The sequence below is a fragment of the Prunus avium genome, chromosome 2 (genome assembly GCF_965620075.1).
Source record: "Prunus avium chromosome 2, drPruAviu1.hap1.1, whole genome shotgun sequence".
Classification (NCBI taxonomy): Eukaryota; Viridiplantae; Streptophyta; class Magnoliopsida; order Rosales; family Rosaceae; genus Prunus; species Prunus avium.
In genome coordinates, this window is record NC_142285.1 from 40,478,039 (window position 1) to 40,499,167 (window position 21,129).

The 21,129-nt window shown below is 39.4% G+C and overlaps 3 protein-coding genes across 3 annotated transcripts; all 3 read left to right on the top strand.

Annotated features, from left to right (window-relative positions):
- Positions 1-383: 383 nt before the first annotated feature.
- Positions 384-3,684, top strand: LOC110761882 (cation/H(+) antiporter 15-like). The gene is made up of 3 exons (XM_021964468.2): positions 384-886; positions 1,131-2,126; positions 2,290-3,684. Exons 1-3 carry the CDS (start codon positions 653-655, stop codon positions 3,499-3,501), a joined length of 2,442 nt encoding a protein of 813 aa, XP_021820160.1. The 5' UTR covers positions 384-652; the 3' UTR covers positions 3,502-3,684.
- Positions 3,685-4,192: 508 nt separating this feature from the next.
- On the top strand, positions 4,193-6,839 carry LOC110761754 (cation/H(+) antiporter 15-like). The gene is made up of 3 exons (XM_021964316.2): positions 4,193-4,432; positions 4,536-5,534; positions 5,646-6,839. The coding sequence occupies exons 1-3, from the start codon at positions 4,193-4,195 to the stop codon at positions 6,792-6,794; spliced, it is 2,388 nt and encodes a 795-aa protein (XP_021820008.1). The 3' UTR covers positions 6,795-6,839.
- A 2,006-nt stretch (positions 6,840-8,845) lies between these two features.
- Positions 8,846-20,473, top strand: LOC110761747 (cation/H(+) antiporter 15-like). The gene is made up of 5 exons (XM_021964304.1): positions 8,846-9,067; positions 9,221-9,415; positions 9,566-10,222; positions 10,320-10,402; positions 19,573-20,473. Exons 1-5 carry the CDS (start codon positions 8,846-8,848, stop codon positions 20,471-20,473), a joined length of 2,058 nt encoding a protein of 685 aa, XP_021819996.1.
- Positions 20,474-21,129: the final 656 nt, after the last annotated feature.

The window sequence follows — 21,129 nt, forward strand, 5'->3', positions numbered from 1 at the left end:
TTTTTATAAATAAGTTATATTGGAGAAGAAGGATTCGGACACAATGCTTTAGATGCAAGGATAACTACTTTTTTTTTATTTTTTATTAAGAGGATAACTACTCTTAAATACTTGACTTACATACCTTTTACAATATAAAAAAAAAAGAAAAAGAAGAAGGAGAAAGTCCTTGCATAAATGAACCTTAATATTTGTTGAAACTCAAATAGTGGGTTGATGTAAATAGAAAAAAAGAAGAAGATAAATTAATAATAATAGGTTGATGCAAATAAAATTTTCCCTTGCGGGAGTTGACCACTTTTCTTGCGGATGAAATTTGCCACTCTTTGATCATAAAATGATGACCATACCTTCTACAACGACTTTTACCGCGCGGCTGAACCCAAGGCCAAAGATCAACCCATTCCAATTCCAATTTACCTTTCGCCCCAAGGCCTCCCTACTCAACCGTCTAGGGGCGGCAGCCACGGCTACGGCGGTTGTGGTTGTCACATTACTACTGCATTTCATTTTCAATCCGTTTGGACGATTCATAGGGTGAGAATTACAATCAACCCTATGAATCTCTAAACATTAATTGGTATTCTGGCAATGTGATTAGATTGAAGATTAATAATATTTGCTCAAGTCGGGAGGTGTACAAACATCAAGAATGGAGGTGACATTGAGAATTACCAGCCCGTCCGCAGCTGCGGGATTGGTCCCTGTAGCCATTTGTCAGCCACAACAGTCCATCTCCTCCAAAGGCATTTGGTTACGAGATAATCCGTTAGATTATCCATTTCCATTAATCATGGCCCAAGTCACCCTTGTCCTTTTTACCTCTCGAACGCTTTATTATCTTCTCAGGCCTTTGGGACAAACCAAATTTGCCTGCAATCTCCTGGTACATATTCATCTCCATACTTCACATGTTTTAGATATCGTCCTCTGGTAGTGTTTAAGGTTGTTTGTCCCCCTATTGTTTATTTCATAATATTCTAGCAACTTTATGGAAATTTATTTATGTTTATCACAATGCCATATTCTAGCTTTGATGGTTAATTGAAAACATTAAGGAGCAGCTTACTGGTTTTTTTTTGGATGTATTGATCATGTCTTAATTTGAAGCCTCCATCTTTAATTTGCAGGGTGGGATTATCTTGGGGCCTTCTCTGCTAGGGCACAAGAAGGTAATCAGAGAGAAGCTATTCAGAGACAAAGATGCTCACTTGTTTGAGATACTTTCTCTACTGGGCACATTATACTCCTTGTTCATAATTGCAGTCAAATTTGACAAAAACATGTTGAGAAGGACAGCAAAGAATGCTTGGAAGATTGGTCTACCTGGGTTTCTTGTTCCCTTAGCAGTATCCCTAGGCCTTGCTCATCCAATAGGCTCCACCCTTCCTGGTCTCAAAGGAGGAATGTTCTTCCTCTACTTTTCTTTCTCTTCCTTCTCTTTCACCTTCTTCCCGGTCATAGCTCAGGCCTTGAATGAACTCAACCTCATGACTTCAGAACTAGGCCATCTTGCCATGTCCTCTGCTCTGGTCACTGAAGCCATCCAATGGCTTTCAGTGGCGGTCCATATCGTTTTCACCAAAAAAAGTCCAATCCATGGAATTTTGGCTTTGGTCTCCTTATTTGCACTCACAGTTTTGATTTTCTTTATTGTAAGACCCCTTATTCTAGTAATTATTAAAAACACACCACAAGGCAAGGAAGTGAAGGAGGTTTATGTGGTGGCAATACTTCTTGGGGTTTTAGTTTCTGCAGGTATTTCTGACGCCTTGGGCGCAACTCCTATGACTGGCCCTGTACTTTTGGGGTTGGTCATACCGGATGGACCGCCTCTTGGTGCCACATTGATACAAAAGACTGAGTTCCTGGTCTCCGAGCTTCTTCTTCCGGTCTTCTTCTTTCGCGTCGGCTTCATGACCGATGTGTACTCGTTCCAGGATTGGGGAAGTCTTGGCAAGCTTCAGATGGTTATTTTGCTCACCTATGGAGCAAAGATTGTGACAGTTACAGTGGCTGCCTTGTGCTGCAAGATTAGGTTCAAAAATGGTATTTTGCTCAGCTTGATCATGAACATCAAGGGTATAGTAGACCTTGTCGTTTTTAGTCGATGGAGGTCCTCCAAGGTAATCAATCACACTCTTCTCTTCTTTTCTTTCCATTAAACTCTGAATTAATGTTTAATGTAAAAAAAAGAAAAAGAAAAAGAAAAAGAAAAAGAAAAAAGAAAAGAAAAGAAAAGAATCTTATATGAACATGACAATCTAACTTCTTAAACATTATGTGCAGATGTTAGACCAACAATCTTATACTCAAATCGTGTTGTCTATGCTGCTGGTGACATTGATCGCAACGCCGGTGGTTCGATTTTTGTACAAGCCTCAAATACGACTCGAGCCATCAAGCAAGCACTCACGCACCAGAAACATCCAATCTCCCCGATTCAACTCCGATTTCAGCATTCTGTGTTGTGTCCACAACGAGGAAAGTGTTCGCAACATCACCTCCCTGTTAGAATCCTCGAACCCAACAGAGCAGAGCCCCATTTTAGCCTATGTTGTCCGCGCAGTCGAGCTCATTGGTCGAGCCGCGCCACTGCTACTCCCATACAAGAAGAAGCAGCAGCAGGAGGGAGGGACGAAGAAACTAAAGCGCACAAACACACCAACCCATCAATTGATGCGAGCCTTCTGGAACTACTCAAAGAACTCAAAAGGGCCTGTTTCCATCCATGCCTTCACTATGATCGCCCCTTACAATTCAATGCACGAGACCGTTTGTCGTCTGGCGGAGGACAATAACATTCCTCTGATTCTCTTACCATTCCATGAAAACAACCAGTACACAGTTGGCGCAAATGTCAGGGCCGGGATCCGCCAGTTCAACGTCAATGTACAAACATATTCCCCTTGTACAGTTGGAATACTAGTTGAGAGAGGGTTGTCAGCTCGGCTATCTGTTTCCCACTTCTCTTACAATGTGGCTGTGTTTTTCATTGGCGGGCCAGATGATCGCGAGGCATTGGCCTATGCCTCGCGCATGTCTGGCAACCCTGATGTGGGGATCACGGTGTTCAGGATCATCTTGCGGAATAAGTTGAAAGAAGGGAACACAAAAGAGGAGGAGGTGGAGGAGACGATGGACGAGTCGTTGGTGGACGAGTTTAAGATAAGGAACATGGGGAATGATTGCGTGATTTGGAAAGATATTGAGGTGGATGACACTGTACAGCTCATGGATGCCATTAGGAACTCGCAAGGGGATTATGACCTTGTGTTGGTCGGGCGGCGGCACGCTGAGATGTCGTTGAGGGATGAGGAAATGGCAGAATTTGTGCAGAATGCCGAATTGGGAGTGGTTGGTGACATGCTCGCCTCTGCGGATTTCTGCGGTGGAATGGTGAATGTGTTGGTTTTGCAAGAAAACGTGGAGTTGGGCAATGGAGCTTTTCGTGCCAACTCTGCAAAAAGGTCGGCAAAGTGGACTAAATTTTCGGGGTAATTACCAAATTTTTTGGCAATGTGTATGGCAGAAGGTAGACAGAGGAGGAATGGCTCATGGCTAGCTAATTTTCTCCTTTCGACTAGTTTTACTGTTAATAAATTTTGTGCAAAACCAAATATGCAAAGAGTTACTAGTTTTTATTTTTATTTTTTAAAGTCAATGAGAATTACTAGTTTGATACGTGTTCCCTTTGTGATTAAATGGCAAATTTTCAACGACAATAGTTCAAGATTAAGCTTAGCTTCAACAAACTCCAGCTCCTATAAATGACTCAATTCTAATTACTATAAATTGAAATCAGCTATATATGACTTGGCCAGCTTCATCCCCTCTTGCGTTTTGATGACTTTGAGCTATCTGTCCTTCATGTATAGTTAGTTGCTTTCTCATCATCTTGTACCAATGTGATGACGATTATACCCTTTACAACGTCTCTTTCCCGCATAAGGTGGGCATAACACAAGATCACTTGAATTACCTGTTCTTGCCTTCTTATTTTACTGTAACAACTCATGCTTTGCTCATGGTTCCATACATATATAATGTACTTTTAAAGCTATTCTCAAATCGATTTCAAACCTGTAATGGCCGGTGACGGGAGTGGTTATCCTACCAAATAATATTGAATTTTTACCTTCAATCTACTGCTCGAAAAATTCATAGGGGGATTGAGGTGACGACCAAAACCATGGATGTGCTCAAGTTGGAAGGGACAGAAATGATAAATAGAACCCAAACTATCCTGGCCATTCAAGTTTGTGTTCCATTTCAGCGCATTGATTCCAAAGGCATTTGGTTAAAAGACAATCCTTTAGATTTTCCATATCCTCTAATGTTGTTCCAAATTATCCTCCTTGTTCTCATCTCTCGAGCGCTTTATTGTTTGCTAAGACCTTTGGGACAAACCAAATTTGTCTGCAATCTCCTGGTATGCTTCTTGGAATTTTTCTAATGCGTTTCTTTGGTATCAAATGTACACTTAAATAAGTTATTTGAACCCTCCTTTCTTTTCATTGCTTGTTTTTCTTTAGGGTGGCATCATCTTGGGGCCTTCCGTGTTAGGGCACAACAAGGCATTAAGGGACAAACTGATGTTCGGAGGAAAAGAGGTTGGATTGTCAGACACTATTGCTCGTGTCGGCGTAATATACTCGGTATTCTTAATTTCAGTGAAATATGACATGGCGACGTTCAAAATGAAGGCGAAGAATGGCTGGAAGATTAGTTTGGTGGGATTTCTCTTTCCATCTGCAGTCACCTCAAGCTTGGTTTACACGATCGCCAGCACCATTTCCGGACTCACTGGAGGAACATTCTTCCTTTTAGCTCTTACATTTTCTTTATCTTTCTCATATTTCCCTGTCGTAGCTGAGGCCTTGGATGAGCTCAACCTCATGACTTCTGAGTTGGGCCAACTTGCCATGTCATCTGCCACCATCAACGACATAATCCAATGGATCTTCACGGTGGTGCATCTCATAGTTATTCAACAAAGTATAAACGACGGAGCTAAGACTTTGGTTAGCTTATCGGCATTGATATTATTCACTGTTTTTGTCATACGGCCGGTTATAAAATGGATCGTCAAGAGAACACCAGAAGGACAAGAAGTAAAGGACGGCTATGTGATTGCGATGCAAGTTATGCCTCTTGTTATGGCCTTCCTCTCTGACATCATAGGCATGAGGCCTGAAGCTGGGCCTATCCTTTTGGGGTTTGTCGTTCCAAATGGACCGCCTCTTGGTGCAGCACTTGTACAAAAGACCGAATTCATGGTCTCCGAAATTTTTCTGCCCTTGTTCTTTTTCCGGGTTGGCTTGACCGTAAACGTCTACTCTGTGGACGATTGGTCGAGTTTTAGAAAACTTCAGCTTATACTTACCATGTCGTATGTTGTGAAGATTATCGCAGTTACGGTGATTGCGTTGTGCTGCAAAATTAGATTAAGAAATGCTCTCTTCCTCAGCATGATGATGAGTATGAAGGGCCTAATAGAGCTTATCGTTTACGATGCATGGAAGGCTGTTAAGGTAAGAAACAGAGAGAAACAGAGACTCTTTAATTTCTAGTTCTTTTTTGTTTTTCGTTTTCCATATACCAACAATGAATTAATTTGGGTTCCAAATTTTAATCAAATGCAGGCCATAGATGAGCAATGTTTCACTCATATCGTGTTGTCTGCTCTTGTGATGACCATGATCGCATCGCCAATGGTACGGTTCTTGTACACCCCTCCCAGAGCATCGGAAACCATACTTTCCCGAATCAGAAACATCCAATCAATGCCAAGCAACTCAGACATGTTCCGCATTCTTTGTTGCTTCCACAACGAAGAGAGTATCCCCAACATCACCTCCCTCCTCGAAGCCTCAAACCCGACACCATCAAGCCCCATTTACGCCTACGTTGTCCACGCAGTCGAGCTGGTTGGCCGCGCTGTACCCCGACTAGTCCCCTTCAACACTGAAAAACAGAACGCCCGCAAAAACTCAGCCACCCGTCAAATGGTTCAAGCATTCGATAACTACTTGAAAATCTCCAGCGGGCCGGTCATAATCCAAGCATACACTATGATGGCGCCGTATAAATGTATGCACGAGAGCCTTTTTCGCCTGGCTGATGACAAGTTTGTGCCTCTGATCATCATACCATTTCATGAAAACCATCCGGGAGTTGTTGGACCAAGTATGGTCGCCGCGATACGACACTTCAACGCCAATGTGCAATTATATTCCCGGTGTACGGTCGGGATCCTAGTCGACAGAGGCATGTCTTGTCCGCTGAGCTCAGTCCACTTCTCTTGCAATGTAGCTCTGTTTTTTATTGGGGGAGCAGACGACCGCGAGGCGTTAGCCTTCGCGGCACGCATGTCTGGCAATCCAAACGTCGGAATGACGGTGTTCAGGATAGCTTTGAGGAGTAAATTGAAAGAGCGGAATGAGGAGGAGCAGGTGGATGCAAAGCTGGACGAGTCGTTGGTGGATGAGTTCATGCTAAGGAATATTGGGAATGACCGGTTGGACTGGCGGGAGATTGAGGTGGATGACGGCGTGCAGCTTATGGATGCGGTTATGAACTTGCAGGGGGGTTATGATCTTGTTATGGTGGGGCGGCGGCATGCGGATATGACGTTGAGGGACGAGGAAATGTCGGAGTTTGTGGAGAATGCAGAGCTGGGAGTGATTGGTGACATTGTTGCTTCCTCGGATTTTTGTGGCGGGCAGGTGAATGTGTTGGTGATACAAGAAAGCAGGGAATTAGGATATGGAGCTTTTCGCGGTGGAGTTTGAAATTTTGGCAATGCATGATGAAATCTGCGCCGGTTAACAAAGTTTCGCCCAATGTGGTCGAAGGCCATCAACCGTCGAACAGCGAAACGTCAACTGATTTTTGAGCAATGATTTGGTATTTGTTTAAAGATTTGGAAGATACAAGCCAAAACAGAGGAACAACTGTTGATGAGTAGAACAGAGTAACTTGGTTGAACATTTTCTGATATAAAATGTGATGAGGGGAGTGGTGACTAGTCAGTTTAGTTAGAAAACTTTGGGAGTTAGATTTTGATGCCATGAAGGCCATAATTTTCTTGTAAACAATGGCTTTTATAGATTGTAGCTTGTTTTCCTCTTTTTAACCTAGTTGCACTCAAATTTACCCAATTTTTCATGTGTTTAATATTAATATCTGATATTCTACTTTCATCTTATGTATTGAGGATAAGTTCTTTTGTTGCATGAATAAGAACCTTTTACCAAGTTGAACTTGAAATTTTCAGTCAGTTTTGTTAAAAAATTGATAGATGATAATTTCTCGAACCTCATGACAATTTGTGATATAGAGAGTAACCTTAAGGACCAATTATGTTACACACAAAAAAACCTTAAGGACAAAAGATGATAATTTTTCGAATCTCATGGACCATTTGTGACATAATTTAAGGACTCAAGATGATAATTTCACAAACATCACGGACTATTTGTGATAAAAAGTCTTATATTTATTTATACTTTCGTATTGCTTGCGTTCAAATAAGACTTTTTGTGTGGATATATTGTGCAAGAAGCTTTTATATATATATAATATTCTTGCTGAACGTGTTTGAATTTTTTTTTTCTTCTTTTTGGATAGAGCATTAAAATATTAATTATTGATGAATAGAGAAAATCATTCTTTTTAAATATAAAACAACGATTAATTTTTTTTAGTACAAGCGATAGTCTAAACTATAGAGGAGGGGGATTTCTCACACACACACAACTATGATGCCATGAGAATTCAAACCTGAGAGATCTCTGGTTTGCAAGTCAATGCCCTTTTTCACTGGATTAGACCCGTTGACCAAAAAGCTATATTAATTATTTTATTTTTTTGGTATGAACCACGAGGTGGTCCTAGATGGGCCCCAATTATGGGTGGCACCTTTAAGCCTTAACCACAACTCAGACTAATCCCCGCTCACACCGGGTCGGCCCGTAAGGGGTAAAGTGCTGGCCAAAGTGGTGACTCTGTACGAGAGCAGGAATCGAACCCCTGACCTCTCTTAAGGAATGAGAGTGCCGAACCACTCACACCAACCACCTTGGTTGCTATATTAATTATTGATAAATAGAACAAATCGTTTTAGTGGATATTGAAAGACCAAATGGTAGCCCATCCAGGACCACCTCGTGGTTCAGAACCAAAAAAAAAAAAAACCAAATGGTGTAATCCATTGTCCATGGTGTCCAAGGATTCCTAGTGTCATTATGCATCAGCCTTGTGAGAAAACAGGTCTCTCATTAGAGGCTGCATTGATAGGCAATGCTTTGAACAAAAAATATATACTTTCGTTTCATTGATGATGATAAGTAAAAGTGATGCACAAATAATATGATGAGCTATAAAAAAAACTCCAACATGGATGTAATTTCTTACTATCTCTAACTATAAATTGAAATCCGTTGTAACAGCATAACCAATTGCTTTATTATTATTATTTTTACAAATTTTATGTCTGAAGTGTTTGACTTTAGCCAACTCCTGTATTTCGTTGGTTCCTACCAAAGAAATTGACAACTTAGTTTTTTTATTTAAAAAAAACAGAAATTGACAACTGACATAACGACTGTTACAGCAAAAGAGGGACATAACCGCCGGAAAAAAAAAAAAAAACTCAAAATTACCTGTTGTCCTGGTATATGTATTTCACTTGAAACAGCTCATATGCTTCTCAACTTAGGCTTCAGTTATTAACACTGAGTTTTACTTCAAATTACAACCAACCAAGAACCAACCTTAGGTTTCGAAGTTTTTGCAAAATCTCAATCTCAAGCGATCATTTGGGAATTTGGGAATTTGGGAAATGGCTGCCTTAAGCAACACCACACAAGTTGATGTAGTGGAACCGCAGCATTGCATGCTAGTTCATGCCTCCTCCTCCAGAGGCATTTGGTTCGGAGAGAATCCTTTCGACGATCCCTATCCTCTAATGCTAGCCCAAATCATCCTAGTTGTTCTTACTTCTCGGCTGCTTTATTTTTTGCTCAGGCCATTGGGACAAACCAAATTCGTCTGCAATCTCCTTGTATGCTCACCCAAATGCTCATCATGCTTGTTGAAAGCTTTTATTTCCTTCAACAATGAGATTTCAATTTAAAAACTAGGGTCATGTTCCTCTAGTTTACTAATTAAGTTTGTGACATGACATTATTATCTTTTTGGTTGAAATGTTTTTCAGAGTGGCATTATCTTGGGGTCCTCTGTTCTTGGGGGCAGCAAGTCATTCAAGGATAGACTATTCGCAGCTAAAGTGATTCCATTGTTTGACACAATGGCCACTGTTGGTGCAATATACTCCATGTTCCTTGTTGCTTTGAAATTCGACGCAACCCGCTTCAAAAGAATGGCAAAAGATAGCGTGAAAATTGGTCTGGTCAGCTGCATCTTACCTTCCGTAGTCACCTCAATCCTCTTCCTCCTGCTAGGCCTAGTCGGCGCCATTCATGGACTCGGGCCAGCTCCTGCAGGAACATTCTATCTTACTATTACCTTTTCTTTAACTTTTTTTCCTGTGGTAGCTCAGGCCATGGATGAACTCAACCCTATGACCTCTGAGTTGGGCCAATTTGCCATGTCCTCTGCCATCCTCAACGATGTAATCTTCTGGTTCCTCATTGCATTGCATCTCATATTAACGAAACAAGACGCAACCTGCGACATTGAGAGTTGTATTTCCGTCTTTGGGTTGATATTATTCACTGTCTACGTCATACGCCCAATTATGCTGTCGATTGTCAAGAACATCCCCCAAGGAGAAGAAGCCAAGGAAGTTCATGTAGTTGCAATACAACTTGGGGTTTTAGTCATGGCTTTTATCTCCGACGTCTTAGGCACAACGCCGTATGCGGGTGTTGTACTGCTGGGGTTAGCCATCCCCGGTGGACCACCTCTTGGTGCAGCAGTAGTCCACAAGACCGAATATTTGGTCTCCCAAATTCTTATGCCAATGTTCTTTTTCTACGTTGGATACAGAATAAATTTGTATTCGATTCGCGATTGGGTGAGATTTTCCATACTTCAGACGATCATTATCGTGTCGTACGTTTCAAAGATTGTGGCAGTTGTAGCGGCTGCAATGTGGTGCAAAATCGGGTTTAAAAATAGTCTAAGGCTCAGCATGGTCATGAGCGTCAAGGGTATAATAGAGATTGTCTCTTATTCTCGATGTAGGACCATAAAGGTAAATAAAACTCTTTCCCTTTTTCTTTCACTTCCATAATATCCCACCCCATACAATATATGTTAATTTTGATTCCAAGTTAATATTTCAATTGCAGCTCATAGATGAACAAGCTTTTACTCAAATAGTGTTGTCTATGCTGGGGATGACCATGATTGCAACACCATTGCTACGATTCTCGTACAACCCTAAAATCCGACTCGGAGCATCAACCAAACATCCCCGCTTCAGAAGCATCCAATCAATGCCAAGCAACTTCGAAACATTTCGCATTCTTTGTTGCTTTCACAACCAAGAAAGCATCCGCAACCTTATTACCCTCCTGGAAGCCTCATACCCAACGCAAGCAAGCCCCATCTGCGCCTACATGGTTGATCGGTGCATATTTACATATCATTTTGTACCCTTCTAGCTTATGATTTGGTTATGTTTTTGAGTTAAACTTGTGCTTTTAATCATTTTTGTGTTTATCTTTCAGTTCATTGAGCTTTAGGTAATAATGAGGGCTTTGGATAGTAAATGATGCAATCCATGCATGTTAGGGCCTAATTTGGATGAATGGATGAAGAGCTTAAAGACAAACTCAATTTTGGCTACAGTCCCCTGCCAGCTCAGTTTCATAGGTCATATTGCAAGCTTTGTTTCAGCAATCTACATAGCTCGGATGAGGCCACATTCTTCATGAAAGTTGTTCCAATGGGTGTGTAATATAACACCCCATATCCAAAATTCAGCCCCATTGGATAAATATGGAGTCTGTTACCTAGCAAACACAGAGCCATGCTCAGGATGGATTTTATCAGCGCGCAAAATGAGTTAGCAATTTGTTTTGGCCTTAACTTCCTCCTCCGACCTTGGATTGGCCCAAATGATATATGGCTGGAAAGAAGACATTCTGAACTTCAAGTTTGAGTGCTTAAAGTCTTAATTTGCTTAAGGGAAGCCCAATTCGTAAGCCCTTGAAGTTGCTGGTCATGCTGACCTCAGGATGAGCTATTATTTCTGGTTGGAAGCTTGGTCATGGTGACATGAAGATGAGCTAGGGCTGCTGGTGGGATTTATTAGTGAAGTGCATCAACCATTTCAGATTTTATAATGGAAGTGTTGTATGCATTAGTGAAGTGCATCAACCATTTCAGATTTTATAAAACAAGTGTTGTATGCATTAGCCATACTTAATTCAGATTTTCAGCTTCCTTAGGCCTATATATAGTGAGGTTTCCCAAGCTTGTAAACACACCCCAAGGGGGGGAGCTCTCAAACACTTCTCTAGAGCTCCCTTCCCTTCTCTCCCTCAAATTCTCTTAGTTTTCCTTTCTAGTTCTCAATTGATTGTAACAAAAATCCTTTTACTAAATTTTCCTTTAAGTCTTTCCAAGTTCTACTTTAATTTTCATTGTTATGTAAATTCTTTTCTTTAGTTTTTCAAGTTTGATTAGTTTCCAAGTTTCAATTATGGTTCATGTTCTTATTCATTATGCTTATAAGTTAATATGCTAGTTTGAATGATTGATCACCATTTAGGCTTGCATGTTAGCTATCTTGGTTTGAATTAAGAGTATACACCATGCTTTAATTCGAATTGAACTATGAATAGGAAGAGTATGTATGGACATTCGACAACAGGGATTAGATACATGCTTGGTTGTTTAAATTGTTCTTCTATGCTTAATGGGTTCCTAATGCTTAATTTTAGGTTAGACAACAAATGATCAAATTAGGGAATTAGGAACACAAGGTTATGACCACACACCATGGCTTAATCATACTTTAGCTAGAATCAATCCATTAATCTAATTGAACTTGGGAACTTATCTACTTGAGTTAGTTATTTTCTTTCTTCCTTGTTTTATTTATTTCCTTTCTTTTTCATTTCTGTTTTGTGTAGGAGAAATGAATTGGATCATTCAATCACCAATCCTCGTGGGATCGACCTCGCACTTACATACGCTATACTACCGAACGGCTCGTGCACTTGCGAGTATCACAAGTTGAGGATGCAACTGAATCCATTTTGGTGCAGCTGTATCTACACAACAAGTTTTTGGCGCCGTTGCCGGGGATTGGCAACATAGTTTGGTTCTATTTCTTTTCCCTACTTGTTTTATTTTTATTTTTCATTTTCATGTTTTTCTAGACAATTTCTTGTTTTAAAGTTAATGACGTTAATGGACCAGTTGTGTTTGTAGTCCAACAGAAAAGGACAATTGCCCAACAAGCAAGAGAACTGGGTTTAAGTCCCAGCTTACACAACCCATTGGTGCTTGTTGCTTTGAAGCATGGAATTGGATATGTGTTAATTTTCCTTTTCATTTTAGTTTTTATTTCCTAATCCTTTTAATTCCATTTCAAGTTTGTGTGTTTGTTTTAGCAATTTATGATAGCTTAATAAAAATGGAGAGAGATGGCAATCTCAATCACAAGAATGGGAAGTGTGGAGCAATGAGAGAAGTCGCGACCTCCAAGTGCATCACATTCGACCTAATCGCTTCAAGGGGGAGCATTTTCAATCCTTTCTCTTCTTTGAATTATGTTTATTTCCGTCATTGTTTTTACCTTTTGGTCCGCGTTGAGTTCTTTGTTTTTCTATGCTGAATCCAACCATATAAAGAACGTAAAATTTGGACTTACGGTTGGAAAGTTATAGCCTAAAAACTGAACAGAGGTCGAAGCTGAAAAACATAGAAACGAATCTGTCCAAATGGTGATAAATAGGTGATAGAAAGTGCTGTTTGTTTTTTTTCTTTGGTTTCTTGGTTTGTTTCTTTTAGTACAACAATTTATTTCATTTGTTTGAGTTTGTTTAGAGTACTTAGTTCATTTTCGTTTATGGTTTGTTGTTTCATTTATCTTAATTTGTTTTTGTTTCTTTTTCTTACGAGAATATCTTTAAAAAATTTATTTAAAAAAAAAAAATTATTTTTCATATGAGCTAACTTTTGGTAACTCCAGTAAGCACTTCCGTCAATACAGTGTCTAGGAGTTCTTTAGGCGACACCTTCGGTGTCTAAGAAGTTTGGGTTTTAAGCGGGACCATTGTGACCCCTCCAACCTTCCCGGATCCCCTGGCTGTGTTTTCTGAGGCCCTTAACTGGTCATCCGTGAGTTGCTTGTATATTCGTGTGTTTTTAAATTAAGTTTTATTTATTTATTTATTTTCTTTGTTTTCTTTTCTGTATAGTCTTTGTTTTTGTTTTGTTAAGTTAGTTTATTTATTTATTTACGTGGTATGGTTAGTTAGTTTATTTCTGAGTGTTAAAACACATTTTTATTTCAAACGCTGCATTAAAAACAAAAAACAAAAAAAAAAAAAAAAAAAAAAAAAAAACTTCTTCTTCTTCTTCATCTTCATCATCATCATGGCTTGCCTCTATTTTCTCTTACTTGCAGAATCTGCAGCAGCTCGACATGGTCCTCATTTTTCTTCTGCAGTGCTTCCACGTGCTGATTGGCACAGTAGAGCCGCTTCTGCAAGTCCGCCACCATAGCCTTCAAGGAAGCTATTTCCTCGCTCATCGCGGCACACTCCCTTGTCCTCGCTAGTAGGCGCATGCCCAAATTGGTAGCGGAGACCGCGTGGAGCACAGTTAAATTGTGGGACTCCTCCACCGCTGCCTTGTCAGACCTCTGTGCCACATGCAGATGATCTGTCGGTGTGAGCTTGCTGCCAATCATGCCTCCCAGCAGCGCTGCTCTGTTCGGCATTGCCTCAGAAAAGTTTGGTATTATCTCAGCAAAGTTTGAGGCCGTGCCGTGATGATATGAAGAGTTTGGAAAGACAGTGTTTGGAGGAGCCCTTGTCTGGGCATTCGGTGGTGCAAGTGAGAGCTCAAGGTCGAGATCATCAAGGTGAGTGCATGAGGATGCCATTTTTTTGTTTCTGGATTTTTTGATGTTTTTCCTTGAGTTTGCAGGAAGAAATGCTGGGTATCATCCGCTTGTAGAGGCGTGCTTTAAATAGACATATGCTGATGAAGGTGCCAACACCATTTCGGATTTCCCGGGCATGCTCGACCTAATCGCTTCAAGGGGGAGCACCTTTACTTTCACTTTACTTTTCTTTTTTCCGTGTTTTCTGGTGTTTTATTGTTTTGCCCGTTACTTTCATTTTCTAGAGCTTTGTGTTTTTGCCTTTCCCTTTCGGCTATCATCTTTATTTTATTTTAGTTAGGGAACTGTGCTTCCATTTCCGTTTGTCGTCTTCGTTTGATTTAAGTTTGGAAAGTGTGCTTTCTTTTCCGTTTTCTTTTTCCTTCTGCAAATTTACTCTTTTATTTCCAAAACAAAATAAAGACAAAAACAACCAAAAAAATAAAATAAATTAAAATAAAAACATCAATAATGCAGTAGAAGTCATTTCTTCACAGTGCTCGGTGTCTCGACCATTGGAGCTTTGAGTTTGGCCCTCTGGCTGTCCTCTTCCTGGGCTTCATGCACAGCCTCTTGGGGCTCACCACTTGAGCTCCCAAAGATCGCAATCTTAGCTTGAGTGTAACTACTCTCGCGATCTGCTTGTTTGCGTTTACCCGGTCGGTCTAGGTCCTCTAGCTGTTTTCGCATGTCGCGAGAGTACAACTCTACCATTTTGGATAGGTTTTTATTCTCGTCCCGCAATACTTCTAGCTGGTGTCGATTCACCTCCACTATCCTTGACCTCTCCCTTTTCAAGCTTTTTATAGCAGTCTGACACTCCTCAACCATACTTCGCTCCGCCGCCAACTGACCTTTCAGCACCTCTACCTCATGGGACTTCGCAAGTAGGCGATGACCCAAACTTGCGACTGTTGCCGTACTCTGCACGCTCAGTGCCAGGGCATCGCTCACGACCCGGTTGTCATCCCTTGTCCCCAGAACACGTATATCTTTAGGAGTCACTAAATTTCTAGCCACTCCAATGGCAACATCGTTGTCCAGGAGTATTGAGTCAGTTACTGTCACAGGCCCCCGTGCGGAAGCAAAGTAGGGCATCCATACTGGTGCCGCTGCTTGGCCTCGTGTCTGAGTCGGTGGAGCTAGGTTGAGATCCAACGAAAATGGGTAGTTAGAGGCCATTTGATTTCTCACTCTCTTTTCTTCTTTCTTTCTTTTCTCTTTTGTGTGTTTCTGAGTTTGCGTTTTTTTTCACCCTTTCTTATAGACTTAGTCTTTGACAAACCCTAGCCATTACAGCATCTGAGCATTTTCTGAATCTCCAGCATTCCTTGAGTCCCACAACCTTCTCGCCTTCCAACCATACCCAACTCATTTATCACGACGTGTCTTTTCTGAACGAACGCGTTCAGTAAAGTCTTCGCGCCTTTCCATGAGCCCGTAATTTTTGCTTGTGGAGTCTGCGGCGCCTCTACGCGTCAACACGTGTCTCGCCCTGTCAGTTGGTCCCTTACACTGAACCGAGACATCATGACCCATGTTCTCTTAAAAATAAAAAATAATAATAAAAAAACGTGTGGGCTTCGGATTTCATTGTGGGTCGGGTTTTCACCGTTGTTTAGGTTTCAAGGTGGGTTAACTTTCTTTTGGGTTGGGCTTTCAATTGTTTGGGTTTTGGTTTGCGTAAGACAGTCTGTTTAGGGCTTTCTGTTTCGAGTGTTTTACTGTTTCATTTTTTTTCTTTTTTGTTTATTTGTTTGTTTGTTTTGTAATTTTTTTTTTTGTAATTATTTTATTTGTGTTTTTTTTTTTTTTTTTTTTTGGTGTGGTTTATATTTACTTTAGTACCTTTCATTTCTTATTATGACATTGCTTGTTCCTAATTTTTAAAAATTGAGGACAATGTTCATTTCTAGGTTTGGGGGTATTGGAGTTTAGCATGTAAAATTGGTTTTTCCTTAATTTTATTTAATTTTTTTTTTATTTGCTTGTTTTTATTTTTATTTTATTTTGTTAAGTCTTGCTTTTATTTTGATTTTGATTTTATTCACTTTCCGAACACATTTGATGAGATTGTGATAAATGTTTGCATGACTTAAATGAAAATTGAATTTTATTTATTATTTATTTTTTTTCCTTGTAAATTTTTATTGTAAAAAAAAAATATTAATTAATTGATTAATTTGGCATCGTTCTAGCATGATATGTTCGAAACCTTCTTTGCACTTGCCATTTGTTTCATAATTCTCCAATTAAAGGATTTGCATGACCCAAAGAATTGTATCAAGCATAAATTAGACTTATATAACCATAAATGTGAGCTTTTGAGCCTTGTGCTTCATTTCATGAGTGTTATACACATACTCTTATTTTCTTGTCATCAAAGTTGTTGTTTGATCTCATTATTCATTGATTTGGTTGAATACTTAAAAGTCATTCATTCTTTTGCAATTCGATTTCATGACATTTAAGAAATGATATTAGGCCCTCTTTGGATCGTTTGTACCTTTCAAGCTAACCTTATGCATGCTTAAGCATGATTTTCCATTGTTAACCATTTTGAGCATACATGTAAACCTTTTCTTTCATTTACCAATTATATTTCCTCGCCTTAGCCTGAAAAACAAATATTTACCTTTCTAAGGAACTCATGAGCTCTAATTCGGATGTGTTTTTCATGCTAAGTTTGGGAAGGGATATTACATAGAAGAAAAAAAAAAGAAAAAAAAAGAAAATCACACAATTGGTGAAAGAAAAGAAAAGAAAAAAGTTATGATTAAATGGTAGTTGAATGAAATTTTGTTTTTGGGTTTCATTGGTGTTTGGAAAGGAGTTTAAATCATTGTAAATGAAGGTATAAGGAGTTTTGATCATGTAAAAGAAAAAAAAAATCTAATCGTGATGATTCGAAGTCTTGTAAACAATTTTTTTTTTATGCTCTTACATTGTGAGTTCCTTGGACTTTGTATTATCCATACCTTTCATTTCTCACTCACCTTACACCCTGGGCCCCATTACAACCTATGTTAAAGACCTAAATTGATCTTAAATGTCATGTGGTTGAATTGCATTCATTTTTCTACTTTTAAGTGTTTGGCATCCTTCTTGAGATCATATTAATGCAAGTTCTTCATCTTTCTATTTCGAGTTAAGTCTTTATGGTTTAACTCTAATCTCATGTTTATAACTGAGTGTTGCATTATAGCCCTCTTCCGAGTGATTCATTTGTGAGAGGACAACTTTGGTGAGATTTGAAGTTGAACTTGTGCTTTATATGATTTTTGAAATTGTGTGAAAACTAAGATTGGGGAATTTGTTGCATTTGGCTATCACACTACCACACTTTGAGCATATTATGTTTTGAACTTTGCCGCTTTGTGAATAATGTTTAAAATTGAGCTTTTATTGTTAAAACTTTTGAGTCATGTGCATGAGTCATTTCTCTTCAGAAAATGTTCGGAAAGATTGTTTTGAGTTCTTTTTATTTTTGTAATTTTTTTTTTGTTTTGTTTTGTTCTGTTTTTGTTAATGTAATTATTTTTTTTTTTTTTTTTGTTTTTTATTTTGCTTAAGGACTAACAATCTTTTAAGTTTTCTAATTACCTTGTTTTACAGAGTCAGTAAAACGTTTGTGGGTATCGTATCTGTTAAACCCTCAGGAGACACAACTCCTCCTACTAGGGATGCCTAGAGGTTTAAAGGCTTGTTGCATATGCTCAATGCAATCGAGTTACCTACGAAAGTGGTCTAGTTAACTTCTTGTTTGTTTTTATCTTTGTTTTCCTTTTGTTTTGCTCGAGGACTAGCAAAATCTAGGTTTGGGGGTATTTGATCGGTGCATATTTACATATCATTTTGTACCCTTCTAGCTTATGATTTGGTTATGTTTTTGAGTTAAACTTGTGCTTTTAATCATTTTTGTGTTTATCTTTCAGTTCATTGAGCTTTAGGTAATAATGAGGGCTTTGGATAGTAAATGATGCAATCCATGCATGTTAGGGCCTAATTTGGATGAATGGATGAAGAGCTTAAAGACAAACTCAATTTTGGCTACAGTCCCCTGCCAGCTCAGTTTCATAGGTCATATTGCAAGCTTTGTTTCAGCAATCTACATAGCTCGGATGAGGCCACATTCTTCATGAAAGTTGTTCCAATGGGTGTGTAATATAACACCCCATATCCAAAATTCAGCCCCATTGGATAAATATGGAGTCTGTTACCTAGCAAACACAGAGCCATGCTCAGGATGGATTTTATCAGCGCGCAAAATGAGTTAGCAATTTGTTTTGGCCTTAACTTCCTCCTCCGACCTTGGATTGGCCCAAATGATATATGGCTGGAAAGAAGACATTCTGAACTTCAAGTTTGAGTGCTTAAAGTCTTAATTTGCTTAAGGGAAGCCCAATTCGTAAGCCCTTGAAGTTGCTGGTCATGCTGACCTCAGGATGAGCTATTATTTCTGGTTGGAAGCTTGGTCATGGTGACATGAAGATGAGCTAGGGCTGCTGGTGGGATTTATTAGTGAAGTGCATCAACCATTTCAGATTTTATAATGGAAGTGTTGTATGCATTAGTGAAGTGCATCAACCATTTCAGATTTTATAAAACAAGTGTTGTATGCATTAGCCATACTTAATTCAGATTTTCAGCTTCCTTAGGCCTATATATAGTGAGGTTTCCCAAGCTTGTAAACACACCCCAAGGGGGGGAGCTCTCAAACACTTCTCTAGAGCTCCCTTCCCTTCTCTCCCTCAAATTCTCTTAGTTTTCCTTTCTAGTTCTCAATTGATTGTAACAAAAATCCTTTTACTAAATTTTCCTTTAAGTCTTTCCAAGTTCTACTTTAATTTTCATTGTTATGTAAATTCTTTTCTTTAGTTTTTCAAGTTTGATTAGTTTCCAAGTTTCAATTATGGTTCATGTTCTTATTCATTATGCTTATAAGTTAATATGCTAGTTTGAATGATTGATCACCATTTAGGCTTGCATGTTAGCTATCTTGGTTTGAATTAAGAGTATACACCATGCTTTAATTCGAATTGAACTATGAATAGGAAGAGTATGTATGGACATTCGACAACAGGGATTAGATACATGCTTGGTTGTTTAAATTGTTCTTCTATGCTTAATGGGTTCCTAATGCTTAATTTTAGGTTAGACAACAAATGATCAAATTAGGGAATTAGGAACACAAGGTTATGACCACACACCATGGCTTAATCATACTTTAGCTAGAATCAATCCATTAATCTAATTGAACTTGGGAACTTATCTACTTGAGTTAGTTATTTTCTTTCTTCCTTGTTTTATTTATTTCCTTTCTTTTTCATTTCTGTTTTGTGTAGGAGAAATGAATTGGATCATTCAATCACCAATCCTCGTGGGATCGACCTCGCACTTACATACGCTATACTACCGAACGGCTCGTGCACTTGCGAGTATCACAAGTTGAGGATGCAACTGAATCCATTTTGGTGCAGCTGTATCTACACAACAATGGTCCATGCAGTGGAGCTGATGGGGCGTGCGGCGCCACTACTAGTCCCTTACAATAAATTAAAGCACACAAATACACCAATGCATCAAATGATTCAAGCCTTTGAGAATTACTCAGACAACTCCGAAGGACCGGTCACGATCCATGCTTACGATATGATCGCTCCTTACAAAAACATGCACGACACAATAATCCGTCTTGCACATGACAAGGTCGTTCCTCTGATTATCTTACCATTCCATGATCACCAGGGTACAGTTGACCTCACTTTGATTGCCTCCATACGCCAATTCAACATCAATGTGCAAACAAATTCCCCATGTACAGTGGGAATACTTGTTGATAGAGACTTGTCTAGTCGGCTGAGATTGACAAGCTTTTCCTTCAATGTAGCGGTGATTTTCATTGGTGGAGCAGATGACCGTGAGGCGTTGGCCTACGCAGCACGAATATCTGGCAACCCGACCGTGGGTATGACGGTGTTCAGGATAATCTTGCGGGGTAAACTAGAAGGAGGTAACCAAGAGGAGGAAATAGAGGCCAAGCTCGACCAGTCTTTGGTCGACGAGTTTAAGCTGGGGAACATCGGTAATGATTGTGTGAATTGGTATGATATCGAGGTGGATGACGGTGCACAAGTTATGAGTGCCATTAAGAAGTTGCAGGGCGATTATGATCTTATCATGGTAGGGCGACGACACGTGGAAATGTCGCTGAGGGATGAAGAAATGGCGGTATTCATGGAGCATCCAGAGCTGGGAGTGATTGGTGACATGCTGTCTTCTTCAGATTTCTGTGATGGAATGGTGAATGTGTTGGTCATGCAAGAAAGCAGAGGCTTAGGCTGTGGAGCTTTTCGTAGTGACTCTGCAAGGGTTTCATAGAATATTTGTCTACTATAAAATGTTAAACGGAGAAGGACTTACAAGGGAGTTCCTTGCTTCCTAGTGAGAAGCAAACAAGTAGCTTTGGTTAGGGAGAAGTAAACACTATTTCTCCTTCCCTCTAGTTTCTTATTTTGTTAAAAGAATTTCCTAGTTAGAAGATTGTGAACATTGGAAGTTAGAAATATTTGCCTTTTGGGTATCTTTTTTTGGGATAAATAATGTCTAGAGTTTTGCTTGTAACTTAGCTTGTTTAGTTGTTTTCCTTTACCTGGTTAATATTGTACCAAGCCAAAAGTTTGCTGATTTTTGAGCAATGATTTGGTTTTCGTTTAAAGATTTGGAATATACAAGCCAGTGGAACAACTGTAACTTGGTGGAACATTTTCTGATACAAAATGTGATAGGAGGTGGTTTAGTTTAGTAGAAATATTGGTTTATTCTTTTGTTGATTATGACCTACTGTAGTTTCCGGTTCAACATAGATTTTCCGGTAGCATACATTTACTAATTAAGCATTAGATCTTCATACTTATCACCTTACCCGTAATTCAATGATAATCAACATGCTAAAATACAGCCAAAGAGCAAGAACACTGGAATCCAATAAGAAGAATGAGAAAACCTCAAATGTATTCAATGGTATAATACAACCC

Coding starts and splice junctions, on each gene's coding strand:
- LOC110761754 (XM_021964316.2), top strand. CDS start 4,193: ATGGATGTGCTCAAGTTGGAAGGGACAGAAATGATAAATAGAACCCAA. Junction 4,433..4,535: donor AATTTGTCTGCAATCTCCTG/GTATGCTTCTTG, acceptor GTTTTTCTTTAG/GGTGGCATCATCTTGGGGCC. Junction 5,535..5,645: donor ATGCATGGAAGGCTGTTAAG/GTAAGAAACAGA, acceptor AATCAAATGCAG/GCCATAGATGAGCAATGTTT.
- LOC110761747 (XM_021964304.1), top strand. CDS start 8,846: ATGGCTGCCTTAAGCAACACCACACAAGTTGATGTAGTGGAACCGCAG. Junction 9,068..9,220: donor AATTCGTCTGCAATCTCCTT/GTATGCTCACCC, acceptor AATGTTTTTCAG/AGTGGCATTATCTTGGGGTC. Junction 10,403..19,572: donor ACACCATTGCTACGATTCTC/GTACAACCCTAA, acceptor ATTTTGGTGCAG/CTGTATCTACACAACAATGG.
- LOC110761882 (XM_021964468.2), top strand. CDS start 653: ATGGAGGTGACATTGAGAATTACCAGCCCGTCCGCAGCTGCGGGATTG. Junction 887..1,130: donor AATTTGCCTGCAATCTCCTG/GTACATATTCAT, acceptor TTTAATTTGCAG/GGTGGGATTATCTTGGGGCC. Junction 2,127..2,289: donor GTCGATGGAGGTCCTCCAAG/GTAATCAATCAC, acceptor CATTATGTGCAG/ATGTTAGACCAACAATCTTA.